General features: G+C 25.7%; 1 protein-coding gene and 2 long non-coding RNA genes across 9 annotated transcripts; 2 read left to right on the forward strand and 1 right to left on the reverse strand.

Moving 5' to 3' along the window:
- The first annotated feature begins 214 nt into the window (after positions 1-214).
- LOC126905082 (uncharacterized) lies at positions 215-5455 on the forward strand. 6 transcript variants are annotated; one of them, XM_050684484.1, is made up of 5 exons: positions 217-384; positions 608-662; positions 760-851; positions 1566-1598; positions 4317-5453. In XM_050684484.1, the coding sequence occupies exons 4-5, from the start codon at positions 1568-1570 to the stop codon at positions 5249-5251; spliced, it is 966 nt and encodes a 321-aa protein (XP_050540441.1). In that variant the 5' UTR covers positions 217-384; positions 608-662; positions 760-851; positions 1566-1567; the 3' UTR covers positions 5252-5453. The 6 variants fall into 6 exon arrangements, with proteins under 6 accessions (XP_050540443.1, XP_050540444.1, XP_050540440.1 ...); XM_050684485.1 differs by having other exon boundaries at positions 781-851; XM_050684486.1 differs by lacking the exon at positions 1566-1598 and having other exon boundaries at positions 215-384; positions 4317-5455.
- A 4626-nt stretch (positions 5456-10081) lies between these two features.
- On the forward strand, positions 10082-11455 carry LOC126904761 (uncharacterized). Of its 2 annotated transcripts, XR_007703823.1 has the most exons (4): positions 10082-10176; positions 10317-10383; positions 10990-11106; positions 11312-11455. It is a non-coding gene; the product is annotated as an uncharacterized LOC126904761 (long non-coding RNA). The 2 variants fall into 2 exon arrangements; XR_007703822.1 differs by lacking the exon at positions 11312-11455 and having other exon boundaries at positions 10990-11159.
- On the reverse strand, positions 10576-11526 carry LOC126904763 (uncharacterized). Its single transcript, XR_007703824.1, has 2 exons — positions 11418-11526; positions 10576-10989 (listed from the first exon to the last, which is right to left on the reverse strand). It is a non-coding gene; the product is annotated as an uncharacterized LOC126904763 (long non-coding RNA).
- Positions 11527-13227: the final 1701 nt, after the last annotated feature.

Here is a 13227-nt window from a genome sequence, read left to right on the forward strand (position 1 = left end):
ACAATAATACTAGTATTTTTCGTTCATTATTGTTTTAAGCTTATTTTAAAAATTATTTTTAACTTTTTAGTTCAATGTGCTTTAAAAGCGTGTTTTTTTAGTTTTTTTAAACTATATTTATTTTTTTTGTGTGTTGGCAATGGTAGGAATCCCTCCATTTAGATGTTCTGGTTAACATTTTTCTAACGAATTGTTTTCTGGTATTAAAACAAATAAAAAGTAGATAAAAATGTGTGTTCATGTGTAAATTTACTTTAAACTACAACTAATACGTTTTGCTTTAATTTTTCGATTAATTTACATTTTCTTAACACTAAGTTTTTTTAATCATTCTACTACTTTCGTTATTTTTTTCTATATAGTTATTAAAGTTAAAATAAGATGGTAGGTAGCTTAGATTCATCATTTTTCAATATATAAAGTTGTTCAAAGAAGGTTTAATAATTTTAAAAACTTATAAAGAATTTTTTTACTAAAAATATTTTTTAATATTCTAAATAACTATTATAAAAATAAATATGTTTATTATTATAATAAGTTATTTAAAATATTAAATCCTCACAAAATACCAAATAAATCTTTGCCAAATTGTTTTATTGATTTTCAGAAGGCGCTCATTTTATCAATTACATTTATGGTTTTCACTCCATTATTTATATATGGTAATTTATATATAATTTAGAAACATTCAATACAAAATTCAAATTATCTTATATTATCAATTTATAAAATTTCATTTTATTTTAAATGTATGCATAGACATGTTATTTATCCTCCTAGGACGAGAAAAGTTTTGAATTAAATTTATAATAAATATACTAACGACATTTGACTCATGAACACCCATTAACGTAAGTAGATTTTCAAATAAAAATCGAATTCAAAATTAGGAAATTGTAAAAATTAATAACTAACTACAAAGTTCAACTTAGTGTTGTATTTTCAAAGATTTTAAATTGGCCTTTCAATGTTTATTTAATGACGTATAAAGTACAAAATTTGCAAACATAACTTGTCAAAAACTTAATTCGAAATACTATAACTTTAAACAGCGACAGATATAGAATTTTCTTTATTATACGAATAAATTAAAAAATGTTTGCAAATGACATTTTGCATATATAGCCTTATAATTATTAATTTATAATATGATAGCAAATACAGTACAATTTTAATTTTAATAAGCAATGTTTTATTAACACTTAGTCTAAAAATATGAGTGTCTGTCAATTATTTTATCTCAATTGTACTAAAATTACTTACTACTATATTGTTAAGTAATTACCACTACCAACCATAGAACATTTTTTGATGTTTACTTATTAACTTATAAGTAAATATCAAAAAATGTGTAGGGTTTAAAGTTATTTTTTTGTTTTTTGATAAGTGTTAAATAATGCATAATCAATTTAATAAACTCAGACTACATGATATTTGCCAATCAATTAAACCACAGCGCTATCTAAAAATTGTGTCGTACTTTAAACAATATGTTTTAGAGGGAGTTATGATGAGTTTTACATGTGATTTATAAACTTATACCTATGTATCCTATTTATTTTTAGGCATGGATTCTATCAAAAATATCATAGGACAAAGTAATTTTTCATAATTAGTCTTCTTCTTCCTCCTCGCCTTAATCCCAACTACTTGGGGTCGACCACCCTTATCCTAAACTTCTACTTGACACCATCTCCCACATCATCTACGCCACATCAGCTGTCCTCATATCACATTCAATAACATCCCTCCATCTCTTTTTTGGTCTTCCTCTACCTCTTCTTCCTTCGACATTCATTGTAGAAATTTTGTAGAAACTGTTCTTATGGCTTCCGATTTTTCTCTTCCCATAACATGATCAAACCATCTAAGTCTATTTTCTCTCATCTTATCCACGATTAACGCAACACCTACACTCCCTTTTATATGCTCATTTCTTATCCTATCTTCTCTAGTCACTCCATTCATCCATCTAAGCATTCTCATCTCTGCTACACTCATTCTCTGCTCTACTTTCTTATCAACCACCCAACACTCTTAACCATATATCATATCTGGTCTCACTACAGTCTTGTAGAATTTATCTTTCAGCCTCATTGGGATTTTTTAGCGCATAAGACACCGGACGCTTCTCTTCACATCAACCACCAGCACTTAATCATGTATCTTACACCCTTTCAATACCATCACTCTTTTGCACAACTGATCCTAAATACTTNTACACCCTTTCAATACCATCACTCTTTTGCACAAAAACTCTCCAACTCTCCAATCACGTCCTCGCCTATTGTCACTGGTCTTTTTATTTCACCTACCTCGTGTTCACCTTTATCAAACTCGTACTCTATATACTCTGTCTTACTCTTACTTATTCTTAAACCCTTTTCTTCAAGAGCTGATCTCCACACGTCTTTGATTAATTTCCTCCCTATTTTCTCCTATTAACACTATATCGTCAGTAAACAACATGCACCACGGCACCTTTCCTTCTTATTTCTTTAGTAATTTCATCTATCACTATAGAAAATAAGTAAAGGCTTAAAACAGAACCCTGATGCACTCCTACTCTTACCCGAAAACCTTTTGTTACTCCTCCTACGCTTTTTACCCTAGTACAAGTGCCATCATACATATCCTCTATTATATTAATGTACCTTTTCGGGACTCCTATTCTCATTAATGTCCACTTTAGAATATCTCTCGGTACTCTATCATATGCTTTCTCCAAATCTATAAATACCATACAAAGCTTTTTCTTTTTTTCCCTAAACTTTTCTATTAGTTGCCTCACACAAAATAATGGCTCAATTGTTGACTTACCAGGCATAAATCCAAACTGGTTTTTAGAAACCGATGTTTCATTCTTATTCTCTTATCTATTACCTTTTTCCAAATTTTAACACTATGACTCATAAGCTTTATGCCTCTATAATATCCACACTACTGTTTGTGACCTTTACCTTTAAATATCGGCACTACAATACTATTCCTCCATTTCTTTGGAATTTTCCCTTCTAATAAGATTTTATTTAAAAGTTCCTTCAACCACCTTATGTCAACATCGCCTAATATTTTTTGTATTTCTACTGGCACTTCATCTGGTCCCACTGCTTTATTCTTTTTTATTGGTGTCACAGCCTCCGATATCTCTTTCTCATTAATTAAATCTACCAGTCCTTTATTCCACATGATATCCTTTATCGTCTCTTTTGGATACTCCTCATTCAGTAATTTTTCAAAATACTCTTTCCATCTTTTTTTCATATCATCATTATTACTCGAGAGTACCCTATTATCAGCACTTTTTATACACCTTATATAATAATAATCTTTAGCCCTTTTCTCTCTTACCTTTGCAAGTCTATAGATTTCTTTCTTGCCTTCCTTTGTTACTAGCTTATCATACAACTCATACCTCTTTAACTTCGCCTTACTTACTGCACACTTGGTTTTTTTGCACAAGCGTTTATACTCCATCCAATCTTCTCTCTTTTTGCTCTCCTGTCATACTTTGAATTGCTTTTTCTTACTTTCTATGATTAATTTTTCAAATTAAGTAAAATTATAAATATTGATGAAAAAAATGTAAATTTATTTTAAAACTAAAAATAGTTTTATACTAATAATACTAAATTAACCAGTAATCAATTAAAAGGATTCGAGTATTCTCATTTGTGTTTTTTTCTTTACTGCAGCATGACATAAAATCTATGAATCAATAATCAATGAATGATTTTTATATAATTGATTTGTTATAAATATTTTAGGAATGAGTTCCTATATTTTCTATAATATATTACTTACACAATTACGATTATAATATTGAAGAATAATAATTAACCAAAATTACTGTGTTTTACTAATTTGACTATATAAACTAATATTAAAATTAGTAAATCACGGTGGTACAATCTATATATCTAATAAATACTGTTAATAAAATATTAATAGTGTTTGGTTATTTTAATTACCGAGAGAAAATATGTTTTGGAATTATTTTTGTAATAGATAAAGTTAATATATTTTTACATAAGGTCTTCAATTATTTAAATTTTTATTGAGATATTTTCAACGGAAAATCGATACATACTACTAAATACTTCGCATTGTTCAGATAAAACCAAAACAAATTTTCCATTAATGAAAGTATGAATCAAAATTTATAAAATTTGATCCATTAAATCTCTATAAAGTTTCTTATTTAAATACCAAAAATAAATAATGTATTGTTTGATTTATTAAAAAATGTTTAAAATTAAATAACTCTGCTCAATTATACATATTACTATTCTAAAAATTGATTTCCTATTTCTTAGGCACGCCTGAAATAATGACGAATAGTGAAAGTAATGAATTACCTAGACTTCATTTGAACCCTTTAACATGTTCAGATGACGAAAAAGATTTATTGCCTGGTCAGTGGATAAATTCATACATCATAGATGATGTAATTGATTATTTTATCATAAATAATAAAAAAGAAAATTCTGTTGTGCATATTCCATCTAGTGTATATCAATATTATTGTGCTGATGAAGACTATACTAATATTTTTCAGCTTATTTTAGATTCAAATGTAACAGAAAAAGATTTTATATTAATAACTATTAATACTGCCCCATTAGAAGGTATTCATTGGGTGTTAGGTATCATTCACTTAAAATACAAAAAAATAATTATTTTAGACTCATTATATGGTAAGACACTTAATATAGATGATCATTTTAATAATCTAATTGTTTTAACAACTATATGTTACGATTCGACAAATTTCTACCATAAAAAAAATTTGAAAATTAATATAGATGAATGGGAAATGGTATATGCTTGTGATGCAATGCAACAAGATAATATGTATGATTGTGGTTTGTTTATTTGTATACATGCATATAGTTTTATAACAGATACAAATTTCTTTAATCCACCGTCATCACTAGCTGGCAGAGAATGGATTTTTTACAATTTCATAGAATTTTCAAAATTTAAAGAAACTCAAAAGGATCATCCATATTTCAATCGAAATATTGAGTATATTTTAACTCCCAAAGACATAGACACAATATTGATTGATCAATTACAATTAAGAGATGAACGGATAATAAAATATGTTATTAGCGAAACACCTATACAACCATTAACAATAAAAGTAATAGAGAACGAATCGTACTACAGAGCTAAAAGCTTATTAAAAAAGATTAAACATTTAATTGATGTCTTAATACTGTTATTTTTTAAACGTTATATACAATGAGTTAATTTAAAAAGTGAATTATTAAAGTCTTAATTTATAGTGAAACAAGTTGTATAAATATTGAAAACTAACAAAGATTAAAAATTGATGGCTTAGCCCAGTCCTTCTTTTTCTTCTTCTCTTCTGTTCAAACTACTTAGGATCGGCCACTCATATCCTAAACCTCCATTTGACACAATCTCCCACATCATCTATACACACACCAGCAGTTCTCTTATTACTTCTTATACATCCAAGCACCTCATTTTAAATAATTATCTTTCTTTTCTCCTTTAATTGTCATTATTTAACATCTAAACCTATTTTTTCTTATATCATTCGTGATCGGTGCTACTTTTATATTTCTTCTTACATACTCATTCCTTATCCTATTTTCTCTCGTAACTCAACTCATTCAACGAAACGTTCTCACCTTTGATACAATTATTCTCTGCTTTATTTTTGCAAACGGTCTTCCTACAATAACAAAACTCCGTTATCATTAATCTATATTGTGCTATCACTTGCCAAGAATAATTTAACAACCTTTTACTAACTTTACATTCTCTTTCTCTCCATATAAAATAATCAATCTGTGTTCTATTACTTCCACCCTTAAGTTACATTTTACTTACCTTATCCTTACAACATTCAAAGCTCTATTCTGAAAAATTAATTTTATCTTTATATTTGTCTTACCTATGTATATTATTTTATACCCCATACCTATTCTTTTGCTTTTTCCCCTTTCCACTTAGTGGATATATATAACAAATATTAACTTTCCTCCTCATCAATACTTCTACTAATTTTCTACCTACCAGTTAATGTTCCAATATTCCACGTACCTATTATTACTTTACATCTATCTGTCATACCTAGACAATAGTTTAACCTAAAGTCTAGTGGTGATTTCCACTAGTAAAGCCTTAAATTTTCAAATTATGGGCTTAGAAAAATGTATAGTTTACTATAATTAAAATTTAATAAGCAAAAAAAGATCAACAATCAATAAAATTAATTTTTTTCCAAAATTATATAGTCAACAAGCCCTCTTTCAAGTACAAATGTGTCAAATGTCTTTTCATAAATATGAATATGTTTATTGTTATCTATTATGTGTAACTATTTAATAAACATTCATTTTTTATGATAATTTCATTGATATAAAAAAAAATTAATCATCGAGTAAAAGATAATTATCAAAATTAAGATACTTTTAATAGGAATTTTTCATAAGATCGTTTTATATTAAAAAATGAAAAATACACAGCAAATTAGAAGTTTAAAACTAACTGAAAAATGTATAACACAAATTATATGTGTCAATGAATTATTTAAAGAAAACATAAAATAGAAAATTTTCTATGTTATTTTGAATTATAAAATATTTTTCTGTTACACCCAGAGAAAAACCTCGATCTATATAATAAATTCATTGTTCAATTTGATAAATATATCATTATTATTGAATCTATGATATATTTATCAATATGATAATTTTTTTTCTTATCTTGAACAATAATTATTCATAAGAATAATTATTTTGTTCGTATTAATAAAACATTATCATAAACCCTTGATAAAATTTCTCTATCAAAATTGATTGAGGTTTTTCTTTGGGTATGTAAGATAAATAATTTAAAACTTTATAAAAAATAATTCATATTTACTTAATTAAATATGAATATTTTATTTTTTTAATTCAGAATACCATATAATTACAAAAAAAAGTATTTATTGTATTTACGGGACTAGATCATCTATGGAAAAATTTGACAAATACAGATCTTACAATAAATATAAAAAAGTACTTTAATTTTACATTTTTTTTTCTTTCGTTTTATGGCAAATTACCTTAATAATTAGGTGTTTGTTTTCAAAATTTAATGCGATTTATTATCTCTAGTTCAGTAAATCTACGGTAATTGTAATTAAATTCAAAGCCAGCCTTTTTAATGTAAAATATGCGAATTTGTAAGAACATTTCCACGAAAACTGAATATTTTGATCATAACAAAAATAGACCAAAATCAACTTGTAAATCTATTTTGGAATGTGTGTTAAATTTTAGAAAGTTCTGTTAAGTTATCACTTAATTATTACATATTACTTATTAATGTTAACGACAGATTGTATAATATAAAAAATAAATATAGTTTAAAAAAACTAAAAAAACACGCTTTTAAAGCACATTGAACTAAAAAGTTAAAAATAATTTTTAAAATAAGCTTAAAACAATAATGAACGAAAAATACTAGTATTATTGTAATAAAAGCGTGGGTGCTTTGTGCCATATTTTGACTGATGCAAAATTAAACCATGAACATGTTACGTCGCTATTTAGGGGTTTAGCCTAAATGCCCGTCGACAGTATTCTAAGGGACCAACGGGGGATAGCTGGCTAGGCTATATCTACCTTAGGTACTGAAGTTTCCTATTTAATTTATATTCCCTTAGAGGAACTACCAATTCATTTATTTATTTAATATAAAAATTAAAATAGATGTAGCTGAATTAGCAAAAGTATATTTTATAATGTTCTAGATACTACTGAGTGTCTAATAAAGTTCGTCTCAAAATATACGAATAGAACTATTATAAGAATAAATTAAAGAAATTAATATGTTATATTCTTAAAACAAATGTCTTAACTAACCGTTTTAAAACTTTGATTTATTTGTGTAAACAAAATATCTTATACAAAATAAATAATAAAATATCTTGCTATAATCGCATTCATTCGATTTGATACGTATATGTATCATTTAAATTGTTTGAATAATTTATTTAAAAATTGAAAATGTTTAAAATAACAACTTTAATATATTGACTTAAGTTGTTTTAATTGTTTAATTTCTAAAATTATTAAAATAGCTAACCAAGAGGATACAATATTTTTGAGTACTTTATACCTTATTCATTAAAAATATACAAAATTTGCAATAACTGGGTTTGCTAACTTATGATACGGTGCTAAGTATACACATAAATAATTAAAAATTATATCACATGGTTATCTATACATATAAATAAGAGCATACTATATTTCAATAGTATTAATTGTTAAAATGAAAGAATAACAATGAATATTATAATTATGATAACATTTTATTATAATAATTAATTTAATTTGAAACGGTCAGCGGCGAAACGGCGGCGTCGAAGTGTCCGGGTACGAAAACCAAAAATTATACAGGAAAATAGTGTTGTTTGGTGAGTGGGTGACCGGGGTGGGGTGAATGCGTTACGACAGTCTAGTCTCAAGGCCATAGATGACGGGATTCGCGACATAATAACACGTGGCGCGTGGAGTTACAAACTTACAACAAACATACATGTGAAACTAATATAAGCAGGGCTGGATTTAGGACTAGGCTATAGGCTAGGGGTACCACAACTTGAAGGGGCGCTACGGCCGGCAAAACTTTTGATTTTGTTTTAGATATAATTCCTTTCTGCGAATTTAATTTTCCATCTACTAGAATTAATGTAGTTATTTTGGTAAATTAGTTTCTCGCTGTTGTAAAATTATAAAAATAGCACGGAATATACTGGATACGATTTGTGATCTTTTGACGTATCATTGAAAGAAATCGGTTCAGTGAGAGCTGAGAAAAATTGGTAACAGACACAAAAAAAAAATACATAATAGTAAAATTAATACCTTCTCAGCTTCGCATCGAAGCTAAAATTGACTCCAGTTATTTATTTGTTTAATATTATTATTTTCTATAAGCTTTTATAAAATTGTTCTATTTTGTATTAACAGTACGTAATTAACATGTGCTACCATAGTTTCGAATGTTTTTAATTCAAAACAAATAATTTCATTACTTTTAAGTATACTTTAAAGTGTATTTATATGATAGATTTGAAACTGAACACCATAAATCTTAAAAGAGATAAAAAATACAATGAGCTTAAAAAGAAGTAACAGTTATTCTGACAACTGGTAATGCAACATTACAGTGCTTGGCTAGTGGCATTAACTATCCTATTGGAGAGACTGAGGTAGATTTTTTCTTTAGGAAATAAACTCAATTTAAGTGTTAAGATGAACTTATTAAAAATACATATATTTTTATATGAAAATAATATCTATATTAACTTTAAGCCACCTTAACTTTGTTTTATATTTTACAATATACTTTATTTTTCTTTAAAATGGTTAAATTGATATATTATAACTCTTCAGTTTGTTATTGGACATTCTCTTGCCTGTTCACTTGTAATTGAAGAAAAATCTATTTCACGACGACATTGTTTTATAAATAAATCCAATGGCCAATATCTTATTTCTCACAATGTAAGACTTAAAATTTTTATTGCATGTTTATATTAATTTAGCTATCAAAGAGAATAATTAATTCTAAGTTGATCAACAATATCTGTACTACAGGGAACAGGCAATGAAACTTATGTAAATTGTGTGCAAATTCCTAATAACCAAAATGATTATCAAGTTTTAAATCATGGAGATGTTATTTCCTTTGCAGATGGGAGTGGAAGTTATAAATATCTGTACAAATTTGTTTTACAAACAAATACAGATAAAAAATTGAAGTAAGATTATTCTTAAGACATCATATGTCTAAGTAATTTGTAGAATATGGATAAACAAACACTAATATAATCAAATATATCGTTTATTTTATTAAATGCGATCAAATAAATTAATATAAACACTATATCTTAATCAAAATTATCTGATAAATATTATTTTATTTCATTCTTTTAATATATGTCAGTTATTTTTATTATAAACTTTCTAATCGCTTAATATGATAATCACAAAGAGTATGAACAATATTTGTTTATAAAACTTTAAATATAGATTTTACATTTAATATTGTTAAAAAATGAAAAAAATTATTCTTTTTTAAATTTTAACTTTTAAACTATGCTTTGCTCACAAAAAATATTAAAAAAAACTTGCATTCATGGTAAAATGCTTTTTTGCAAAATTCAGAATTATGCTTAAAATATTTCATTCATATATACCCTATTTTTTTAAAATTACTCTGCTTTTTGTGTTTAATTTTTATAAAGTAAGGTGTTTAAATTAATTGTATTTATTTTTCAGGCGAAATAATGAAGTATATGGTGAAGAATATGAATCTAGTAAAAGTCAATCTTATGTTGACAATATTGTAAGTTTTAATTCTGTGGATGATCTTTTTTTTAAAATTAATTTCTTTAAATTAATACAACAATTATATATTTATTTTTACTTTTTACTTATAATACGACCCTATTTGGGTACATATCTCATATGCCTGTTAACAGTAACCCAACATTTTAATTAGTTAATATCCCATTAGAAAAAACTAATTAAAGTATAATGGAATCAAATAATAAGGTTTATTAATAATAAAATAAAATAAAATAATAATCTATGGATTCAAGATATGTTGAAAATGTACATCAGGGAGATGACAATGTGCTATAAACATTATGAGAATTATAATTTTTTAAATCACAATTAAATAATAATAATAAGTTCAAATAATATTAATTAGATGTTAAACATTCATATGGTAGGTCTCAACTGCTTGTTGCACTACATTTTCACAAACAGTTTTCTGTAAAAATGTGTATATTAACATTGACAGCGGGTTCCTGTATATCTATCTGTAATAAGCATAAATGCTGACCAAGCTGTTAAATGTTATTAACTGAACCAAGATTTGTGCACAAAATGTGACCGTATCACTTATTTAAATCCAATTTTTTAATTATTAGTTGATTTATTTTAGCTGAAAAGTGAAAAAGCATTAATGAAGCGTTTTCTAATTGCTAAATTAGATAAATTTAATGAAATAATTAATCAAGAATCAAAAAAAGTTAAAAAATTGAAAAAAACAGTTCTAAAAGTAAATATATTTTAAGTAAAAATAACTTAACTTCTGATTAATACATATTATATTATTTTCATACAATAATAATTTTTTTTATTAACATTTACTATAATTTAAAAAATATATATAGAATGTATTAGTTTTTAAATTAGTTCTAAAATCATGTTTTATTAACCTATATTTTTGTATTAAATCATATTAAAACAATTTTTTTCCGCAGCATAAACTCGCCAATAATGAATTAACAAAAAAGAATTTAGATTACAAAAATATTTTAAAAATACAACAAGGTGATTATATAAGTATATATATTGTTATTAACTTACTTTATTTAATTTTACACCTGTTTAAGGCGTCTGGGTACCGACCTTTTTTCAGGGGTCGAATATAGGCAAATTTGCAGTTTTTACATGTTACGCAGTGTCGTTGTGTGAGAAATAAATGATAATTAGTGTGAGTGTCCATTATTGGGAGTATTTTCGTCGTGATATAGTCGACAACAAAATCGGTTGTGTACCTGCCTTACTTTTTGATGCAATACGATTATATTGATAACGACACACGTTTATTTTATGTAATATAAAAACTATAGTTTGGCACCAGCCTCACTGTAAATACTAATAGACGTGTCATGATTTCACAAATTTTAATTGATTATAAAAATAATTAAACTATTTATTTTCGACGATTAAGAAAAACTAAATATTTACAGAAAACAAGTTAAATCATATGAGATCCACATCGATTATTTTGAAGTTATAAAACTATAAAAAAACTAATTTTAATTATAAGAATTAAATTTACAAAATTACATTATTTACACACTAAAATATTTAAGTTTTATAAGCCTGTTCTTATGGGAAGTCCTTTATCATCCACTTAGCCATTTTCAATAGCAAACCTAGTTTCTTCTTTCCCCGCTAACTCTATCAAATCCCATGCAGNCTTTCCCCGCTAACTATCGAATCCCATGCAGTTTTTTCAGTTTGCTTAGCAATATAATCATGATATTTTTGATACGTCTTATTACTCATACAAGGCATATTTAGTACAGCAGAAATCTGTTTTAATTTGTAAACCCCTGACTAGTATTCAAAGTAGCAGTAACAACTGCAGTATTTATACTAAGAAAATCATTTAATTTGGAATCCTCTGAATAAATAATTTCTTTTTTTTTGCAAAAATTACATTCAAAGTGAAATTTTGAAAAATATCCCTTTGAACTTCAGTTTTAAATACAAGATTTGAAAAATTACAGGCAAATAACTCGTGTTTAATTGATTTCAAACTATTAAAAAAATATTTAATATTTATTATTCTACGACTTTATTAATATTAATTATACCTAAATTAGTTAAATATGTGTATTAATTTCATTGTAAAATAATACTATAAAAAATAAACTAACTCTTTTTGAATAATTGGTTAACTTCTGAAGAAATTTTTTTACAAGAATCAAGAGTTTGTGCACTGGGTGACAATGGTAAAAAATCATAAAAACTATAATCTCCAATTTTTCTAAAGAAAAAAAAAATGTTTGTTTCTAATAAATTATATTTTAACCTTGCCCTTCTTTAAAAATTTTTCTTCGTGAAAAAATTACTCACTCATTTATTAAATTCTCCTCGTTACTTGTTTGAGGTATGTCAAGTAAAATGTTAGTTTGAAAATTGGAAACATTCTACCAAAATAATGTATATTGTATTTATTTTTTAATTTTCATGTGTAGCTGAAGTGGTATTTTGATTTTACAATAATTTGTTTTTTATTTACAAATTTTTTCTACTAATAAGAACCATTAATTTTCAGTCTGATGGTGTACCTAAATAATTTTTTTTTTTTGAAATGTCACTTATACTTCATGAATTCTAAGCATTTCGTATTATATTAAATATAGATTATATCTCATATCACTCAAATTTAACCACCTTTTTTTAAAAAAATGATTTACTTTTTTTTATTGTATGTAGTTTAAAATTAATTTTATAATTAATGTAAGAGATTTATATATTCGATGATCAAGCACTTTATGTATGTGAACATTTCATATGTGTTGAAATAAAAAGCTCAAAACATCAGTTACTTAGTGTTAGATCTAGTTTGATAACATAGTGTGCGACTGAGAAAAACACGTTT

This window comes from Daktulosphaira vitifoliae, unplaced genomic scaffold (assembly GCF_025091365.1).
Source record: "Daktulosphaira vitifoliae isolate Bord-2020 unplaced genomic scaffold, ASM2509136v1 Scaffold_4, whole genome shotgun sequence".
NCBI lineage: Eukaryota > Metazoa > Arthropoda > Insecta > Hemiptera > Phylloxeridae > Daktulosphaira > Daktulosphaira vitifoliae.

What these genes read in the sequence shown, in the direction of transcription:
- LOC126905082 (XM_050684482.1), top strand. An exon ending in CACTCCATTATTTATATATG is followed by an intron (nt 663 to 1,565) that starts GTAATTTATATA and finishes ATTTATTTTTAG; the next exon opens with GCATGGATTCTATCAAAAAT. An exon ending in CAAAAATATCATAGGACAAA is followed by an intron (nt 1,599 to 4,316) that starts GTAATTTTTCAT and finishes CCTATTTCTTAG; the next exon opens with GCACGCCTGAAATAATGACG.